This window comes from Pipistrellus kuhlii, unplaced genomic scaffold (genome assembly GCF_014108245.1).
Source record: "Pipistrellus kuhlii isolate mPipKuh1 unplaced genomic scaffold, mPipKuh1.p scaffold_m20_p_59, whole genome shotgun sequence".
NCBI classification, from domain to species: Eukaryota; Metazoa; Chordata; class Mammalia; order Chiroptera; family Vespertilionidae; genus Pipistrellus; species Pipistrellus kuhlii.
The window spans coordinates 943,544-964,218 of NW_023425561.1; the positions used below are offsets into that span (position 1 = coordinate 943,544).

Here is a 20,675-nt window from a genome sequence, read left to right on the forward strand (position 1 = left end):
TACAAGGCTCCCCGCCACGCGCTGTCTGCAGAGCTGGGAATCTGAAGGGCCCCTTGGTCAGAAGACACCTGGCATCCAGTTCTGCCCTAGGAGGGACTAGAAGGAGCCTCAGAGACAATCTCCTACAAGATCAGCGCCCACTGCAGCGGGAATGGAGGCCTGGGCAGGTGACGAGAGCAGGGGGCAAAAACCCAGCAGAGCTGTAGTGAGAGGGGGCAGGGGGCAGGGACCCAGCAGAGCTGCAGTGAGCGGGGGGCAGGGGGCAGGCCGCCCAGCAGAGCTGTAGTGAGGGGGGCAGGGGGCAGGGGGCAGGGACCCAGCAGAGCTGTAGTGAGGGGGGGCAGGGGGCAGGCTGTGGTTCAGCCAGACCCTTCTCCTGCACCAGCAGGCCTTCCCCAGCATTCGCACCTGTACCGCCTTCTACCAACGCAGACCCGGCTCTGAATCGTGCGTTCACATCCGAGGGAGCAAAGGTGAGGGGGGGGCGGTCCCTGGTTGGGTGGGGCGGGGGGCTGCCAGTGACCAAGCCTCCTGACTTCTCAGTGACAGCCTCGCCAGGAGCATCAAGAATTCCGCCCGCTGCCCGTGACTGAACCAGCAGTGCCGGGCGGACCCGGACCCGGACCCGGACCCCCGGGGCACAGTCGGGGCTGGAGCACCGCCTCCCGGGGCTTCCTCCCCCAACACAGTGCAAAGGCGCAGACATCAGGTTAATAAACAGCTTTATTTGCCATCGACAGCTTCCATTTCCTTACATCCTTAAGTTGCCATTAAAGTGCGGGGAGGCCCTTAACCACGGTAACGCTGGTTAAAAGGAGTCAGAACTAGCGTCAGGAACAGGGTGCTCCCCTTACCCGGCCCAGAATGGAAGGCCTGGCCCACAGATTCTCACTCCCTCTCCCCGCGGGGGGACAGACACCCACTCCTCTCGGCCACCCGGGGGTGTCTGCTGCTCGCGCGGACCCAGTCTTAGGAGGCACGGAGGTCCGGCTCCCGCGACTGCCTTCTCCCCCGCCCGCCCTCACTAACAGAAACCCGCCATGTTGGCAATGAAAAAGGAAGTGGGTTGCCAAAGACCCCGACACTACCCAGGTCCAGTAAAAATAAGGGTAATAAACACAAAGCTTGCGTAGTAAACGGGAGTTCTCGTCAGCGTTCAATGCAAAAAAATTAAAGATAAAAAATGAAAAAAGAAATCTTAAGGCAAATACTGCTGACTCCGCAGGCGGCTGGCCGAGCCGGGGGCTCCGAGCCGGCGGAAGCGCTGGTGGCACCGGCCCCGCGGCCGCTCCGTGCCCGCTGCGGAGGCTGCGGCCTGTGCTCGCCGGAGGGAATATACAGACACACCCCCGAGGCGTGTGTCCTCCTGCATGTATGTACACGGGCCGGCTACTCCTTCTTGGTGGAAACCACCAGCTCCACCTCGGGCAGCTGGATGCCGACCTTCGTCCCGCTGTCGTTGCTGGAGGAGGAGGACAGCCGGGACTTCTGCAGGGACACGCCGCTCCCCTGCAGCCTGCCTGCCTCGTCATCGCTGCCCGTCACCTCGTAATGACCTTTGCTCTTTGACCCCAACCCGCCGAAGGTACCAAACTTCAGCTTCCCGTGCTTCCCTTTGACCTTCCCGCCCTCCAGCGACACGTCGCCGCCCTCGAACTCCAGAGTCCCGGTCGGGGTGGTGGGCGCCGAGAACTCCCTCTCGTCGCTGAAGGAGTTGGAGCGGTGCCGGGGCTTCTTGCTCTTGAACAGGGAGAACTTGGCCTTGGGCGACGACGCCTCGGCCTCGGCCTCTCCCTCCAGAGAGCCCAGGCTGGCCTTGGAGCTCTTCAGGTCCCCCTTGGAGCCCGAGATGGAAGCTTCCGGCGAGCCGGTGGCGCCGCCCTTCCCTTTGGGTTTGGAGAAGGTGAACTTGGGCATCTTGATTTTGGACTTTTTCAGTTTGACGTCGGACTCTTCCCACTCGCCCTCTCCGGCACCAGCCTGGCCGCCGGCCTCCCCTTTAGGGAAATTGATATCCACCCCCACCTCTCTGCCCACCAGCTCGCGGCCAGAGGCGGTGAACTTGGGGATTTTCATCTTCGGGAATGTTACTTTTCCAGATCTGCTCTCCAAGTGACCCTGGGGCCCGGACACGCTCAGCCCCGGGCCCTGGAGTCCGACGTGGCCTCCTTTCCCTGCTCCTTCCGCCTTTGGTCCGGAGAAATGGAGCCCGCCGGCGACCGTGGGCGCGCCCAGGTTGAGAGCAGAGACCTGGGGGCCTCTCCACTCGACCCCGGGGCCTTTGGCGCTCAGGTGCCCTTCGCCCAGGCTGACGTCTGGGGCGCCGACACCCCCCGACACATCCACGCCTCCGTGGATTTTCGGGCCCTTCAGGCTGAAGCCAAGATTGGACTCGGGAGAGGCCACAGAGAAGGAAGGTCCTTTCAGGTCGCCTTTGATGTCAGGGCCGGAAACCTGCCCAGCGGGGAGCCTCACCTCGCCCCCCTGCAGCTCCAGACCGCACGCAGGGGCCTTCACGCCGTGAATGCTCACGCCCGGAAGGCCTCCTCCGACAGAGGGCCCGTGCAGCTCCCCGGAGCCCCCGAGGCTCCCTTTCACGTTTGGTCCTTTCACGTGCAAGTCCACATCCGGGGCCGAGATCTGAGGCCCCTTGAGGCCGAGGCCTCCGAGATTCACGTCCATGCCTGGCGCCTTCAGCTCTCCGGTCAGCTGGGGCCCCTTGACGCTCACGTCCACGTCGGACCCGGGCGTGGAGATGCCGAACTGGGGCAGCTTCATCTGGGGAAGCTTAATGCCACCTTCCGGCGCCTCCCAGCTCAGATCGGGAGCGCCGACTGACACTTTAGGGCCCTTGATGTCACCCGAGACGGCCAGGTCTCCCTTCACACTTGGTCCTTTCAAGTTCAGGTCAAGGTCAGGCCCGGAGACCTTGGGCATGGAGAGGTTCGCCGAAGGCAAGTCTACCCTCGGCCCCTTCAGAGACACGCCAGGCCCTTCGAGCCTCACATCCGGTGCGCCCACGCTTCCTTCCAGCGAGGGCAGCTGGACCTCAGCTCCCACGCCCTCCACGTTCACGCCGGGGACACCGATCTTGGGCATCGAAAACTTGGGGAACTTGATTTTCGCTTCCGGACCTTGCAGGTCTAGGTCCGGTCCTTCCAATCCCACGCTGGGGACGTCGCCCTTGACCTTCGGTCCTTTCAAGCTCAGGTTCACATCGGGGGCGGAGACCTGAGGGGCAGAGATGCCGAAGGACGGTGCTTTGACGTGAGCACTGGGGCCTTCGAGGCGGACGTCAGGGGCGTCCACGTGAATTCCCGGCGAGGAGACGTCCAGGCCGCCCGCCTGGATCTCGCCCTCCATCTTGGGGCTGGGGAGGGAGGCCTCCGCTCTGAATTTGGATGATTTAATGTCAAATTCCACATCGGGGAAGTACATCTTCCCGAACATGGGCTTCTTGGTTTTAGGGGATTTCACGTCCACTTTCAGCGAGGCATCCGGCCCCGCCACGTTCACGTCCACGTCCGGAGCCTTGAGGCTGGCGTCCATCTCGCCGCCAGGAAGGTTCAGATCAAACCCTTGCTTCTTGGTTTTGATTTTGGGGCCGCTCATGTGGATCTTGGGCATCTTAAACTTGCTCTTCTTGCCCTTGCCACCGACGCTGATGTCCGGGGTCTCGACGCTGAGCTCCGCCTCAGGGACAGTCACCTCGGCCGACGGCGCCTTGAAGTCAGCTTTGGGGCTTTTGGTCCCAAATCCAAACTTGGGTTTCTTAAGTTTGGGGACTTTGACATCCGGCCCCTCCAGGTTCACATCTGGGCCCTCCATGTGGACGTCCAAGGCCGGCACTTCCAAGTCAACTTTAGGCCCCTTAAGGTCCAGTTCTCCGCCTTCTACTTTGGGGCCGGAAAGCCCAATCTTGGGTGTCTTGAGATGCAAATCAACATCAGGAACAGTTACTTTAGGGGCAGATATATCCAGCGATGGCATCTTGAAATGTGGGCCACTGAGTTTGGCCTCAGGGCCTTCGAAATCCAGACCTGGGCCTTTCAAGTCTACTTCTGGGCCTTTGAAAGTACCTTCCATCTTAGGAACGGACATCTCAAAATCTCCTTTGACTTTGGGGCCCTTCAAATCTAGGTCAACATCAGGCATGGAGATCTTAGGAGCTTTGATATTTATCTCAGGCATCTTGAACTTGGGACCCTTCAGTTTTGCATCTGGACCTTCGATATTTACATCTGGAACATCAATGTCCACCTTGGGTCCAGAGACATCAATGTCGGCCTTGGGAAGGTTCACATCCACATCTGGGCCCTCTCCTTTGAAGCCTGGCATGCTGAACTTGGGCATTTTCACCTTGGGCATCTTCAGGTGCCAGTCAGGACCATGCATGTCCACATCAGGGACATCGATGTCCACTTTGGGGCCTTTGATGTCAATTCCAGGGCCCTTGAGGTCACCTTCCACTTTGGGCAGGGAAACGTCCACATCGCCCTTCATCTTGGGGCCCTTCAGGTTCAGATCAAGGTCAGGCATGGAGATCTTGGGGGCTTTGATGTTCATCTCAGGCATCTTGAACTTGGGGCCCTTCAGTTTTGCATCTGGACCTTCGATATTTACATCTGGGACATCAATGTCCACCTTGGGTCCGGAGACATCAAAGTCAGCCTTGGGCAGGTTCACATCCACGTCTGGGCCCTCTCCTTTGAAGCCAGGCATGCTGAACTTGGGCATTTTCACCTTGGGCATCTTCAGGTGCCAGTCGGGACCATGCACGTCCACATCTGGGACATCGATGTCCACTTTGGGGCCTTTGATGTCAAGTTCAGGGCCCTTGAGGTCACCTTCCACTTTGGGCAGAGAAACGTCCACATCGCCCTTCACTTTGGGACCCTTCAGATTCAGGTCGACTTCAGGCATGGAGATCTTGGGGGCTTTGAGGTGCAGGTCAGGCATTTTGAACTTGGGGCCCTTCAGCTTCCCTTCTGGGCCATGAATGTCAATGTCAGGAGTGTCTATGTCCAGCTTAGGGCCTTTAATATCCACTTTGGGGCCTTTCAGATCACCTTCCAGTTTAGGAACGGAAAGGTCCAGATCTCCTTTTACTTTAGGTCCTTTCAAGTTCAAATCAATGTCACTCATGGAGATCTGTGGGGTTTTGAAGTGCACATCAGGCATCTTGAACTTGGGGCCTTTGAGTTTCCCTTCAGGTCCCTCAATGTCCACCTCTGGTCCTTTCAGGTCACCTTCCACCTTGGGCAGCGAAAGGTCCACATCGCCCTTCACCTTTGGCCCTTTCAGGCTTAAGTCAAAGTCAGGCATGGAGATCTTGGGGGCTTTGATGTTCATCTCTGGCATCTTGAACTTGGGGCCCTTCAGTTTTGCATCTGGACCTTCGATATTCACATCTGGGACATCAATGTCCACCTTGGGTCCGGAGACATCAATGTCGGCCTTGGGCAGGTTCACATCCACATCTGGGCCCTCTCCTTTGAAGCCTGGCATGCTGAACTTGGGCATTTTCACCTTGGGCATCTTCAGGTGCCAGTCGGGACCATGCACGTCCACATCTGGGACATCGATGTCCACTTTGGGGCCTTTGATGTCAAGTTCAGGGCCCTTGAGGTCACCTTCCACTTTGGGCAGAGAAACGTCCACATCGCCCTTCACTTTGGGGCCCTTCAGATTCAGGTCGACTTCAGGCATGGAGATCTTGGGGGCTTTGAGGTGCAGGTCAGGCATTTTGAACTTGGGGCCCTTCAGCTTCCCTTCTGGGCCATGAATGTCAATGTCAGGAGTGTCTATGTCCACTTTGGGTCCTGAGATGTCAATGTCGGCCTTGGGCAGGTTCACATCCACATCTGGGCCCTCTCCTTTGAAGCCTGGCATGCTGAACTTGGGCATTTTCACTTTGGGCATCTTCAGGTGCCAGTCTGGGCCGTGAACATCCACGTCTGGGACATCAACATCCACTTTGGGGCCTTTGATGTCAACTTCAGGGGCCTTTAAGTCACCTTCCACCTTAGGCAGGGAAACGTCCACATCCCCTTTGACCTTAGGACCTTTCAGATGCAAATCAAAGTCAGGCATGGAGATCTTGGGGGCTTTGATGTTCATCTCTGGCATCTTGAACTTGGGGCCCTTCAGTTTTGCATCCGGACCTTCTAGATGGACATCTGGAATTTCAACGTCTACTTTGGGTGCTGAGACATCAATGTCGGCCTTGGGCAGGTTCACATCCACATCTGGGCCCTCTCCTTTGAAGCCAGGCATGCTGAACTTGGGCATTTTCACTTTGGGCATCTTCAGGTGCCAGTCTGGGCCTTGAACATCCACGTCTGGTGCATTAATGTCCATTTTGGGGCCCTTGATGTCAACTTCAGGGCCTTTCAGATCACCTTCCACCTTAGGCAGGGAAACGTCCACATCCCCTTTGACCTTAGGACCTTTCAGATGCAAATCAAAGTCAGGCATGGAGATCTTGGGCGCCTTGATGTTCATCTCCGGCATTTTGAACTTCGGACCTTTCAACTTTCCCTCGGGCCCCTCAATATTAACGTCAGGGCCTTCAATGTCCACTTTGGGTGCTGAGACGTCGATGTCAGCCTTGGGCAGGTTCACATCCACTTCAGGGCCCTCTCCTTTGAAGCCTGGCATGCTGAACTTGGGCATTTTCACCTTGGGCATCTTCAGGTGCCAGTCTGGGCCATGGACGTCCACATCAGGGGCATTAATGTCCACTTTTGGGGCCTTGATGTCAACTTCAGGGCCTTTCAGATCCCCTTCAATCTTGGGAAGAGAAACGTCCACATCACCCTTCACCTTGGGGCCTTTCAGGTTTAAGTCGATGTCAGGCATGGAGATCTTGGGAGCCTTTAGGTGCATCTCTGGCATCTTGAACTTGGGCCCCTTCAGTTTCCCCTCTGGGCCTTCAATGCTAATGTCAGGAGTGTCAATGTCCACTTTAGGGCCCTTGATGTCCACCTCAGGGCCCCTTAGGTCGCCTTCCACTTTTGGCAAAGACACGTCAACATCGCCCTTCACTTTGGGGCCCTTCAGGTTCAGATCAATGTCAGGCATGGAGATGTGGGGGGCTTTGATGTTCATCTCAGGCATCTTGAACTTGGGGCCCTTCAGCTTCGCATCCGGGCCTTCGATACTCACATCGGGAACATCAATGTCGGCCTTGGGCAGGTTCACATCCACTTCGGGGCCCTCTGCTTTGAAGCCAGCCATGCTGAACTTGGGCATTTTCACCTTGGGCATCTTCAGGTGCCAGTCCGGGCCATGGACGTCTACATCAGGGGCATTAATGTCCACTTTGGGCCCCTTGATATCAATCCCTGGGCCTTTCAGATCTCCTTCCACTTTGGGCAGGGAAACATCCACATCACCTTTTACCTTGGGGCCCTTCAGATTTACATCGATGTCAGGCATGGAGATCTTGGGAGCTTTAATATTCATGTCAGGCATCTTGAGTTTGGGGCCTTTTAAGCCTCCTTCTAGACCTTCCACACTGATTTCTGGGCCCTCAATGTCCATCTTGGGAGCCTCTATGTTGATATCTCCTTTTGGTAGATCCACAGACAGATCTGGCCCTTCTGCTTTTAAGCCAGGCACACCAAACTTGGGCATTTTCATCTTGGGCATTTTCAAATTAAAGTCTGGGCCATGAACATCCACATCAGGTGCATCAAGATGGACTTCTGGTGCCTTAATGTCCACTTGGGGTCCTTTAAAGTCACCTTCTAAATCAGGGCCTGCAACACTTAAGTCTCCTTTGCCTTTAGGACCTTTCAGATTTAGCTCTACATCAGGCATAGAAACTTTAGGAGATGAGATACTCAGGAAAGGCATTTTGAACTTGGATCCTTTCACTTTCCCTTGGACTTCAACATCAGGAGCATTGATGTCAACTTTTGGGCCTGTGACGTCAATATCTGGCTTTTTAACTTTGACATCCACCTCAGGTGTCTGGACTTTGGAGCCGGAAAAATTAAATTTGGGAAGCTTAAAACGAGACTTCTTTGACTTGCCTTCGATATTGAGCTTAGGGCCAGAAATGTCCACTTCCGGGCCCTTTACATCCAACTTGGGAGCTTTAATGTCCCCTTCTAATTTGGGCCCAGAAACATCCACCTCTCCCTTAAGCTTTGAGCCTTTCAAATTCAGGTCAATTTCTGGCATAGAGATCTTGGGCATGTTTACATGCATGTCAGGCATCTTCACTTTTGGGCCTTTCAGCTTGCCTTCTGGACCATGAATGTCAACAGCTGGAGCATCTACATCGATCTTCGGGCCCTTGATGTCAAGAGTGGGCCCTTTCAAATCTCCTTCTACATTTGGCAGTGAAACATCCACCTCTCCTTTCATCTTAGGGCCTTTAAGATTAAGGTCCAAATCTGGCATGGAGATCTTAGGAGCCTTGATGTTCATCTCAGGCATCTTGAACTTGGGGCCCTTCAGTTTCGCATCTGGACCTTCAATATTCACATCTGGAACATCAATGTCCACCTTGGGTCCTGAGACATCCAAGTCAGCTTTGGGCAGGTTCACATCCACATCTGGGCCCTCTCCTTTGAAGCCAGGCATGCTGAACTTGGGCATTTTCACCTTGGGCATCTTCAGGTGCCAATCAGGACCATGAACATCCACATCTGGGACGTCAATGTCCACTTTAGGGCCTTTGATGTCCACTTCAGGAACCTTAATCTCACCTTCCACTTTTGGTAAAGACACGTCCACATCGCCCTTCACTTTGGGGCCCTTCAGGTTCAGATCAATGTCAGGCATGGAAATCTTGGGGGCTTTGATGTTCATCTCTGGCATCTTGAACTTGGGGCCCTTGAGCTTTGCATCAGGACCTTCGATATTCACATCAGGACCTTCAATGTCCACCTTGGGTCCCGAGACACTGATGTCAGCTTTGGGCAGGTTCACATCCACATCTGGGCCTTCTCCTTTGAAGCCAGGCATGCTGAACTTGGGCATTTTCACCTTGGGCATCTTCAGGTGCCAATCAGGACCATGAACATCCACATCTGGTGCTTCAATGTCCACTTTGGGGCCCTTGATGTCAACTTCAGGGCCTTCCACTTTAGGCAGGGAACCGTCCACATCTCCCTTTACTTTGGGGCCTTTCAGGTGCAAATCAAAGTCAGGCATGGAGATCTTGGGTGCCTTGATGTTCATCTCGGGCATCTTAAACTTAGGCCCTTTCAACTTCCCTTCTGGTCCTTCAATGTTCACATCAGGGCCCTCAATGTCCACCTTGGGTCCAGTTACATCAATGTCAGCCTTGGGCAGGTTCACATCCACTTCGGGGCCCTCTGCTTTGAAGCCAGGCATGCTGAACTTGGGCATTTTCATCTTGGGCATCTTCAGGTGCCAGTCTGGGCCGTGAACGTCCACATCTGGAACATCAATGTCCACTTTGGGGCCTTTGAGGTCAACTTCAGGACCTTTCAGATCTCCCTCTAGCTTGGGACCTGTGACATCCACATCTCCTTTTATTTTTGGTCCTGTTAGGTTAAGATCAATATCTGGCATGGATATCTTTGGAGTCTTGAAATGCATATCAGGCATCTTAAATTTTGGACTTTTCCACTTTCCTTCAGGCCCTTCAATATTCACATCAGGACACTCCAGGTCAACTTTGGGTGCTGAGACGTCGATGTCGGCTTTGGGGAGGTTCACATCCACATCTGGGCCTTCTCCTTTGAAGCCAGGCATGCTGAACTTGGGCATTTTCACCTTGGGCATCTTCAGGTGCCAGTCTGGGCCATGGACGTCCACATCTGGGGCTTCAATGTCCACTTTGGGGCCCTTGATGTCAACTTCAGGGCCTTCCACTTTAGGCAGGGAACCGTCCACATCGCCCTTTACTTTGGGACCTTTCAGGTGCAAATCAAAGTCAGGCATGGAGATCTTGGGGGCATGAAAGTGCATTTCCGGCATCTTGAACTTGGGGCCCTTCAGTTTTCCTTCTGGGCCCTCAATGCTCACATCTGGGGCTTCAATGTCCACCTTGGGTCCAGAGATGTCAATGTCAGCCTTGGGCAGGTTCACATCCACATCTGGGCCCTCTCCTTTGAAGCCAGGCATGCTGAACTTGGGCATTTTCACTTTGGGCATCTTCAGGTGCCAGTCTGGGCCTTGAACATCCACATCTGGGGCTTCAATGTCCACTTTGGGGCCCTTGAGGTCACCTTCCACCTTAGGCAGGGAAAGGTCTACATCTCCTTTGACCTTAGGGCCTTTCAAATGTAAATCTACATCAGGCATGGAGATCTTGGGGGCTTTGATGTTCATCTCTGGCATCTTAAATTTAGGCCCCTTGATTTTTCCCTCTGGGCCCTCAATGCTCACATCTGGGGCTTCAATGTCCACTTTGGGTGCTGAGACATCAATGTCGGCCTTGGGCAGGTTCACATCCACTTCGGGGCCCTCTGCTTTGAAGCCTGGCATGCTGAACTTGGGCATTTTCATCTTGGGCATCTTCAGGTGCCAGTCGGGACCATGAACTTCAGGTGCACTTATGTCTACTTTGGGGCCCTTGACGTTCACATCTGGCACTTTAATTTTACCTTCTACTTCTGGCATAGACACATCGACATCCCCCTTGATTTTTGGTCCTTTCAGATTTAAGTCCACATCAGGCATAGATATATGTGGGGCTTTGAAATGCATGTCAGGCATCTTGAACTTGGGGCCTTTCAATTTGCCCTCTGGTCCCTCAATGTCTATATCTGGCCCACTGATGTCACCTTTGAGGTCACCTTCCAACTTGGGAACATCTACATCCACCTCTCCCTTGACCTTGGGGCTTTTTAAGTGTAGATTGATGTCTGGCATGGAGATTTTAGGGGCTTTAAAATGCATGTCTGGCATCTTGAATTTCGGACTTTTCCATTTGCCATCTGGGCCTTCCACAGCTACATCTGGTATGTCAACATCCAATTTGGGGCCCTTAACATCCAATTCTGGACCCTTCAACTCTCCTTCCATCTTTGGGGCTGAAACATCCAAGTCTCCTTTAATTTTAGGCCCCTTCAAGTTGAAGTCAACATCTGGCATGGAGATCTTGGGGGCATGGAAGTGCATGTCAGGCATCTTGAACTTGGGGCCCTTCAGCTTCCCTTCTGGTCCCTCAAGGCTCACATCTGGAGCTTCAATGTCCACCTTGGGGCCGGAGATGTCAATGTCCGCCTTGGGCAGGTTCACATCCACTTCTGGGCCCTCTGCTTTGAAGCCAGGCACGCTGAACTTGGGCATTTTCATCTTGGGCATCTTCAGGTGCCAGTCTGGGCCATGCACGTCCACATCTGGGACATCAATGTCCACTTTGGGCCCCTTGAGGTCCACATCTGGCACTTTCATCTCACCTTCTATCTTGGGCACAGAGACATCCACATCCCCTTTGACCTTGGGCCCTTTCAAGTGTAAGTCCACATCAGGCATGGAGATCTTGGGAGCCTTGAAGTGCATGTCAGGCATCTTGAACTTGTGCCCTTTCAACTTTGCATCAGGACATTCGAGATCAACATTAGGCACTTCCACATCCACGCTGGGACCCTTCAAATCTCCCTCCAATTTCGGCACAGACACATCGACATCCCCTTTGACTTTGGGGCCTTTCAAGTGTAAGTCCACATCAGGCATGGAGATCTTGGGAGCCTTGAAGTGCATGTCAGGCATCTTAAACTTGTGACCCTTCAGCTTCCCTTCTGGTACCTCAAGGCTCACATCTGGAGCTTCTATGTCAACCTTGGGTCCGGCAATGTCAATATCAGCCTTGGGCAAGTTCACATCCACATCTGGGCCCTCTCCTTTGAAGCCAGGCATGCTGAACTTGGGCATTTTCACTTTGGGCATCTTCAGGTGCCAGTCTGGTCCATGCACGTCCACATCTGGGACATCAACATCCACTTTGGGCCCCTTGAGGTCCACATCTGGCACTTTCATCTCACCTTCTATCTTGGGCACAGAGACATCCACATCCCCTTTGACCTTGGGCCCTTTCAAGTGTAAGTCCACATCAGGCATGGAGATCTTGGGAGCCTTGAAGTGCATGTCAGGCATCTTGAACTTGTGCCCTTTCAACTTTGCATCAGGACATTCAAGATCAACATCAGGCACTTCCACATCCACGCTGGGACCCTTCAAATCTCCCTCCAATTTCGGCACAGACACATCGACATCCCCTTTGACTTTGGGGCCTTTCAAGTGTAAGTCCACATCAGGCATGGAGATCTTGGGAGCCTTGAAGTGCATGTCAGGCATTTTGAACTTGTGACCCTTCAGCTTCCCTTCTGGTACCTCAAGGCTCACATCTGGAGCTTCTACGTCAACCTTGGGTCCAGAGATGTCAATATCAGCTTTGGGCAGGTTCACATCCACATCTGGGCCCTCTCCTTTGAAGCCAGGCATGCTGAACTTGGGCATTTTCACTTTGGGCATCTTCAGGTGCCAGTCTGGTCCATGCACATCCACATCTGGGACATCAACGTCCACTTTGGGCCCCTTGAGGTCCACATCCGGCACTTTCATCTCACCTTCTATCTTGGGCACAGAGACATCCACATCCCCTTTGACCTTAGGCCCTTTCAAGTGTAAGTCCACATCAGGCATGGAGATCTTGGGGGCCTTGAAGTGCATGTCAGGCATCTTGAACTTGTGCCCTTTCAACTTTGCATCAGGACATTCGAGATCAACATCAGGTATTTCCACATCCACCTTAGGGGCTTTCACGTCCATTTCAGGAACTTTCAAGTCTCCTTCCACTTTAGGAAGGGAAACATCCACATCGGTTTTCAGTTTAGGGCCTTTCAGATTAAGTCCAACATCAGGCATAGAAATTTTGTGTGTCTGTATATTCATGCTTGGCATCTTGAACTTGGGACCCTTTAGTTTCCCCTCTGGACCTTCAAGAGTCACATCTGGTGCATTAATGTCCATCTTGGGTCCAGAGACATTAATGTCGGCTTTGGGCAGGTTCACATCCACTTCAGGGCCCTCTCCTTTGAAGCCTGGCATACTAAACTTGGGCATTTTCACCTTGGGCATCTTCAGGTGCCAGTCTGGGCCATGGACGTCCACGTCTGGTGCGTTTATGTCCACTTTGGGACCTTTAATGTTGACATCAGGAGTTTGTATCTCTCCTTCTACTTTTGGAACAGTCACGTCATAATCTGCTTTCACTTTCGGACCTTTCAAATGCAAACCAACATCTGGTATCGGTATCTTCTGAGGCTTTATATTCATTTCTGGCATCTTAAATTTAGGACCTTTTAGTTTTGCATCTGGGCCTTCAATGTTCACATCTGGGACTTCAACATCCACCTTGGGTCCCGAGACATTGATGTCAGCCTTGGGCAGGTTCACATCCACATCTGGGCCCTCTCCTTTGAAGCCTGGCATGCTGAACTTAGGCATTTTCACCTTGGGCATCTTCAAGTGCCAGTCTGGGCCATGGACGTCCACATCTGGAGCACTGATGTCAGCTTTGGGCCCTTTAAGGTTAACATCTGGCACTTTTATTTCACCTTCTACATCAGGCAAGGAAACATCCACATCTCCTTTCAGTTTTGGTCCCTTCAGATTCAAGTCCACATCAGGCATGGAGATCTTGGGGGCATGGAAGTGCATTTCCGGCATCTTGAACTTGGGGCCCTTCAGCTTCCCTTCTGGTCCCTCAAGGCTCACATCTGGAGCTTCTATGTCAACCTTGGGTCCAGAGATGTCAATGTCGGCCTTGGGCAGGTTCACATCCACTTCTGGGCCCTCTGCTTTGAAGCCAGGCACACTGAACTTGGGCATTTTCATCTTGGGCATCTTCAGGTGCCAGTCTGGGCCATGCATGTCTACATCTGGGACATCAACATCCACTTTGGGCCCCTTGAGGTCCACATCTGGCACTTTCATCTCACCTTCTATCTTGGGCACAGAGACATCCACATCCCCTTTGACCTTGGGCCCTTTCAAGTGTAAGTCCACATCAGGCATGGAGATCTTGGGAGCCTTGAAGTGCATGTCAGGCATCTTGAACTTGGGGCCCTTCAGCTTCCCTTCTGGTCCCTCAAGGCTCACATCTGGAGCTTCAATGTCCACCTTGGGTCCAGAGATGTCAATGTCAGCCTTAGGCAGGTTCACATCCACTTCTGGGCCCTCTGCTTTGAAACTAGGCATGCTGAACTTGGGCATTTTCATCTTGGGCATTTTCATGCTCCAGTCTCCACCTTGTACTTCCACATCTGGTGCTTTAATGTCTACGCTGGGCCCTTTGAGGTCCACGTCTGGAACTGTCATCTCACCTTTTATTTTTGGTGCAGACATCTCTACATCTCCTTTCATTTTGGGTCCTTTCAGATTGAGGTCAACATCTGGCAGAGTCATCTTAGGAGCTTTGAAGTGCATCTCAGGCATCTTAAACTTGGGGCCTTTCAGCTTCCCTTCAGGTCCCTCAAGGCTCAGATCTGGAGCACTCACATCTAACTTGGGTGCAGAAAGGTCTACATCAGCCTTGGGCAGGTTCACATCCAATTCTGGGCCCTCTCCTTTGAGGCTGGGCATGGTGAATTTGGGCATTTTCATCTTGGGCATCTTCAGGTTCCAATCAGGGCCATGAACTTCAACATCTGGGGCGCTGACATCTACTTTTGGCCCTTTCAGGTCACCTTCCAGCTTTGGCACTGTAACGTCATATTCGCCCTTTACCTTGGGCCCTTTCATATGCAAGTCCACCTCAGGCATGGAGATCTTGGGGGCCTTGATGTTCATCTCAGGCACCTTGAACTTGGGGCCCTTCAGCTTTCCTTCAGGTCCTTCAATGTTCACATCTGGAATGTCAACATCCACCTTGGGCCCCGAGATGCCAATGTCGGCTTTGGGCAGGTTCACCTCCATTTCTGGGCCCTCTGCTTTGACACCAGGCACGCTGAACTTGGGCATTTTCATCTGGGGCATCTTCAAGTTCCAGCCTGGGCCTTGCACGTCTGGAACATCAATGTCCACTCTGGCACTCTTAAGTTCAACATCGGGAACTTTCACCTCACCTTCTGCCTTTGGCACCGTCACATCGTATTCTCCTTTGACACTAGGGCCTTTCAAATGCAAGTCCACATCTGGCATGGAGATCTTGGGGGCTTTGATATTCATCTCGGGCATCTTAAATTTGGGTCCTTTCAATTTTCCTTCCGGTCCCTCCATCCTCACATCCGGAGCACTCACATCTACCTTGGGCCCGGAAATGTCCACATCAGGCTTGGGCAGGTTCATGTCCACCTCTGGGCCCTCCGCTCTGAACCCTGGCACGCCGAACTTGGGCATTTTCATCTTGGGCATCTTCAGGTGCCATTCTGGGCCATGAGCATCCACGTCGGGGGCATTAATGTCCACCTGGGGGCCTTTCAGCTCCCCTTCAAGTTTTGGTGCCGATACGTCGTACCCTCCTTTCACCGAGGGGCCTTTCAGGTGCAGATCGACATCTGGCATGGAGACCTTTGGCGTCTTGACACTCACTTCAGGCAGCTTAACATCAGGGCCTTTCAGCTTGCCCCCCAGGCCTCCTACACTGACACCGGGAGCCTCCACGTTGACCTTGGGCCCCGTAATGCTGACATCTCCTTTGGGTAGATGGACGTCTACCTCTGGGCCTTCCCCTTGGACTCCCGGAGTGCCGAACTTGGGCATTTTCATCTTGGGCATTTTCAGGTTCCACTCTGGGCCATGGAGTTCCACATCTGGGGCACGGGCATCCACTTTGGGGCCTTTGACATCCACTTCGGGGACTTTGACTTTGCCTTCGACTTTGGGGAGCGTGACATCTACACCCCCTTTCCCTTTAGGGGCAGCCACCTTTAAGTCGACATCTGCCATGGAGATGCTGCAGGTTCCCATCTTCCCAGAAGGGCTGCTCAGCTTGGGTCCTGCCAGGGTCCCCTCTAGGCTGGGCGACTCTATGTCCACTTTGGAGCCTTTAACTGCCACTTGAGGGCCTTTGACATCGCCTTGCATTCCCGGAGCGGAAACCTTAACGTCTCCTCTCAGTTTGGAGGACCCCAGGCTCAGATCCACGTCCTGCATGGAGATTTTGGGTTTCTGAATAATCATTTCGGGAGTCTTGACTTTAGTGCCCTTCAGCTTCCCTTCCAGCCCGCCCGTAGCAACCTCGGGCAGGCTGACGCCCCCCGAGACCCCAGGAAGTGTCACGTCAATCCCAGTTCCCTCCCCCTTAGGGCCTGACACAGAGAATTTGGGCGCTTTCATCTCGGGCATGGTGAGTTTGCCTCCAGGCCCGTGAAGGTCAACATCAGGGCCTTGACCTTGCACATGGGGGCCGGGGATGGTGCCCTTGACTTTGGGAGCAGAGATGTCCACCTCGACGCTCCCCTGGGGCTTGGCACCTTTCAGGCCTCTGTCTCCCTCAAAGGACGGCCCAGTGATTCGGGGGCCCTGCAGCTTCCCCTGAGGCCCCTGAGCCGTGGCACCGGCAGCTGCAGAAACATACCACCCTGCCTCCGGGGCCTGGGGCTGGGGCCCCGTGGAGACACCAAATTTTGGCATCTTCATGGTGGGAATTTTAATTTTCCCATTACTGTCACTCTCCAGAGATGGGCCCTGAACCTCTACCGCCCCACCACCAAGAGAAGACGAAACGCCCACTCCTGGACCCTGGGCCCCCCCTCTGCCGCCCAAGTCCAAGCCCTTGGCGCTGACTCTGGTGTCTGGGCTTCCCACCTTGATCCCGGGCACGGAGACCTGCAGCTTCGAGTGGCCAGCCCCGTGGAGCTCTGGTCCCGAAGCAGCCATGGCGCCGGCTCGCACGTCCACAGCCCCCGGGCCCGAGGGCAGTCGGATCACCGTCTTCCCAGACTGGGTCTCCACGTCCACAGTGGAGATTTCGGTTAGCTCGTGCCGTGGGATCTTGACCTTGAACTCAGGGCTGCTGATGTCGATGTCCTTGGCTCCTTCCCGGCCCGTCACATCCACAGTGTAGGCCGTGACCCTCCTGGTCACCGTGATGGTGCGGCTCTGGGTCTCCCCGGGGTCGCCTTCCACTCCGTCCTCCGACTTCAGCCGGGGCTTGATCTTGGTGGCATAGATGCGCTGGTACTCCTCGTCATCCCCGCTCTGCAGAGAGACATGCCCGGCAGAGGTTGCAACGGAGTCTGCCCGCGTTCCCGACGCCCGGCCGCAGCCCAGCCCTTTCCCAGAGGAGCCGGGACCGAAACAGGGGTCCGCGGAGCCTCCCGGGGCAGAGCACGGAGGGCTGGCGGCCACATCGCAGGAGGAAGACAGATTACGTGGGGAAACTCCGGGAAGCCAAGGCCACGGGGCGACGAGGCTGCAGGCGACTGGACTGCCCGGTCTGGGAGGAGGAATTACCATCAGTTCTGGACTCCAATCGGCCAGCCACATACCCAGGATGCCTCCGGGCGAGCAGCTCTGCACTGACTTAACCCTAAGGCTCTCAACTCTTTTTTTTTTTTAATTATTAATTTCAGAGAGGAAGGGAGAAGGAGAGAGAAACATCAATGATGGAAGATTATTATCACTGACTGCCTCCTGCACGCCCCACAATGGAGACCAGGCCCACAACCCAGGCATGTGCCCTTGACCAGAATCGAACCTGTGACCCTTCAGTCCGCAGGCCGACACTCTCTCCACTGAACCAAACTGGCTAGCTCGGCTCTCAACTCTTAACTCCCTGGTGTGTTTGTTTAAGCAGGAGGGGGACTTCCTGGGAGCGGCTGTGCTTGGGCGAACTCCCCCTGCAAGCACCCCTTCTTTGTTACATAAACAAGCCGTCAGAAGGAGCAGGGAATCGTCCCTCAGGCACTTTGCGGCCCAGCTTCTGGCTCACAGGTGAGTCCAGGCCTCCGGAAGCAGACAGAGGTTCTGTGAGCGCTGGCCGGCATCATCCCAGGCACCGAGCGGTCGCCGTTGGATTCCCGGTCAGGCTGTCAATCCCCAGTAGGAGGCGTGCAGGAGGCAGCCGATGGTTGTTTCTCTCTCTTTCCATCCCCCTTCCTCTCTCTCTAAAATCAATTAAAAAAAAACAAAAAACATATTTAGAAAAGAAAAGGAAAGGAAAATGTTCTGTGAGACAGACCCGAAAGTCATTTCAAAGGTTCTGGCGCAGCGTTGGGAACCCAGCAGCATGAGCAGGTTCCCAGGCCGTGGCACTCAGGACAGACAGACACCTAGAGGCCACATCCGCCACGGGCCACACGTGGAACAACAGGGACAACCAGGCCGACTCCGCAGAGGGCAGAGGGGTGAACTCAGGAGAAGGGATGGCCCGAGGCCCCGCAGGCAGGCAGCGGCCTCGGGAAGGGGGACCGGCGGGCGGCGGGCGGCGGGCGGCGGGCGCCGGCGGGCACTCACCAGAACCACCTCAGAGGTGCGGGAGCTGAAGACCTCGTGCGTCCAGGTCTGGCCGGGCTCCGGGGAGCGGTCCCCCTTGCGGTGCAGCTTCAGGCCCACCGTGTGGTGGCCCATGGTGCTCAGCAGCTGCGTCACCTCGCCCGACTGCAGGTTGTCGAAGTAGATGGTGGCGCCCACAATCTGGTCCCCTGAGCCGGAGGAACAGGAAGCGGGTCTCAGGAAAGCCACACACACACATACATATTTCATGCAAGGCAGGCGTGGCAGTGCCCACCGTCCAGGGCTTAGACCGGCCAGCTGATCGCCCAAGTGTAGCAAGAGCTCCCGAGGACTGGGAGCGAGTGACGGACACAGGGTGGGCGAGAGAAGGCTGGGCTTGGGTACTGGCCATCCTGCTGGCACTGGGACCAGACCTTCCATTGCCACGTGCCCACTGCTGCTTGCCCCCTGCCCTTCCCTCCCCCGCCCACGCCCGCCCCCGAGGACTCACCCTCCTTGACCACGCCGGTGCGGGCCGCGGGCGAGTTCTGCACGACCTCCTGCACGAAGACGCCGTCATCTGTCTGGGCGATGGTCAGCCCGTGCGAGCCGCTGCCCTGCCAGTTGGGCAGCAGCAGCTCCCGCGTGGTCTCCTCCTCCTTCTCCATCTGGGACGAGGGGAGGGAGCGAGCTCAAGACCGGGGGCGCCAGGCACGGCGGTGAGGGGCGAGGAGGCCGGGGGTCGTGGGTGGGTGAGCTCCCGGGGCCAGAAGCACCGGCTGCCAAGTGCCCCCCGAGCCCCACCCCCCGGTGCCACCCAGGGGTCTCCGCACCCCCACCCCCACCCCACCCCCGCCGCCTCCTCACCACCCCGTCCTGCTGACCTTTTGCAGGACTCGTTCAGGAGCGAAGGCCTTGCCAGGAGCCCGCCCCTCCTTCCGGTCCCCTCCTCAGTCCTCTCCTCTCCTCTCCTCGGTCCTCTGCTCAGTCTCTCTCGGAGTCTCGGTCACACAGCCTAGGGGAGAGTTCACAATGAGGCTCGAACCCCGGCCAGCGGCCACAGGCGATGATATTCTGTGCCCCAGGCTGGACCCTCGCTGCCGCCCACCGTCCATTCCCTCCAGACGTGACTCAGCCTGGAAGCCAGGGGTGGGGCTCGGAGGCCAGACCCAGAGTCAGAGCCGGCTCTGCACGCTCCCCGAGGGCGCCCTGGCCAAGCCCCTGCGCCTCTCCGCCCCCCCCCCCCCCCCCCGCCCACGGTGAGGCGTGAGCCGGCGAGGCGCGGCGATGAAGGAAGTGGGTGAGGACGGAGGAGAGAGCGTGTGTGAAGCTCTGCGCACAGGACCCCGGACAGACACCAGCCTCAGGAGGGGACGCCACGGCCCCAACCGGCAGGTGGGAAGAGTGACAGTCACAGGCCGACTGCTCCGGGTCCACAGTAAGGAAGCAAGTCTGCCTGGGCTCAGACCCAAATCTGTACCCCCTTCCCCGGCACCCTGTCCCTCCAGGCACCCTGTCCCTCCCGGCACCCTGTCCCTCCCAGCACCCTGTCCCCTGTCTGTGCCCCACCCCCGGCCCCTGTCCCCCCAGCACCCTGTCCTCCCTGGATCCTGGCCCCCCGCACCCTCTCCTCCCCGGATCCTGGCCTTCCGCACCCTGTCCTCCCCAGATCCTGGCCCCTCACACCCTGTCCTCCCCGGATCCTGGCCCCTCACACCCTGTCCTACCCGGATCCTGGCCCCCCGCACCCTGTCCTCCCCAGATCCTGGCCCCTCACACCCTGTCCTACCCGGATCCTGGCCCCCCGCACCCTGTCCTCCCCAGATCCTGGCCCCCCGCACCCTGTCCTCCCCGGATCCTGGCCCCCGCACCCTGTCCTCCCCGGATCCTGGCCCCCGGCACCCTGTCCTCCCCGGATCCTGGCCCCCCGGCACCCTGTCCTCCCCGGATCCTGGCCCCCGGCACCCTGTCCTACCCGGATCCTGGCCCCCGCACCCTGTCCTCCCCGGATCCTGGCCCCCCGCACCCTGTCCTCCCCGGATCCTGGCCCCCCGGCACCCTGTCCTACCAGGCTGCAGCTCTAACCTGCAGACACTCCTGTGGCCCAGCACCGGGGGCACCGGCAGGCCGGGGAGCAGGGTGTGGGGACAGTGACTCTGGGCCTTCCTGTCCAGCTCAGTCCTCAGGACCAGGGGCCCTCGCCCTCGCCCTCGCCCTCGCCCTCGCCCTCGCCGGCGGGACTGAGGCCTGGCCGGGAGCAGCCGGACAAAGGAGCCCGGCCCCAGGCGCTGGCCCGGCCCCAGAGG

General features: G+C 56.2%; 1 protein-coding gene across 3 annotated transcripts in view; it reads right to left on the minus strand.

Moving 5' to 3' along the window:
- Nucleotides 1-705: 705 nt before the first annotated feature.
- Nucleotides 706-20,675, minus strand: part of AHNAK (AHNAK nucleoprotein) — a 29,427-nt gene continuing 9,457 nt past the window's right edge. The window contains exons 2-8 of one of the 3 annotated variants that reach the window (XM_045574100.1): nucleotides 19,254-19,384; nucleotides 18,881-19,037; nucleotides 18,391-18,578; nucleotides 16,741-17,133; nucleotides 15,001-16,080; nucleotides 9,058-10,176; nucleotides 706-8,673 (exon numbers count right to left, since the gene is read on the minus strand). In XM_045574100.1, coding sequence (XP_045430056.1) covers nucleotides 1,390-8,673; nucleotides 9,058-10,176; nucleotides 15,001-16,080; nucleotides 16,741-17,133; nucleotides 18,391-18,578; nucleotides 18,881-19,037 — 10,221 coding nt within the window. In that variant the 5' untranslated portion in view covers nucleotides 19,254-19,384 and the 3' untranslated portion in view covers nucleotides 706-1,389. Of the gene's footprint in view, nucleotides 8,674-9,057; nucleotides 11,346-15,000; nucleotides 17,134-18,390; nucleotides 18,579-18,880; nucleotides 19,038-19,253; nucleotides 19,385-20,675 lie in introns of those variants that run through there. The other 2 variants (XM_045574099.1, XM_045574101.1) reach the window with 2 other exon arrangements.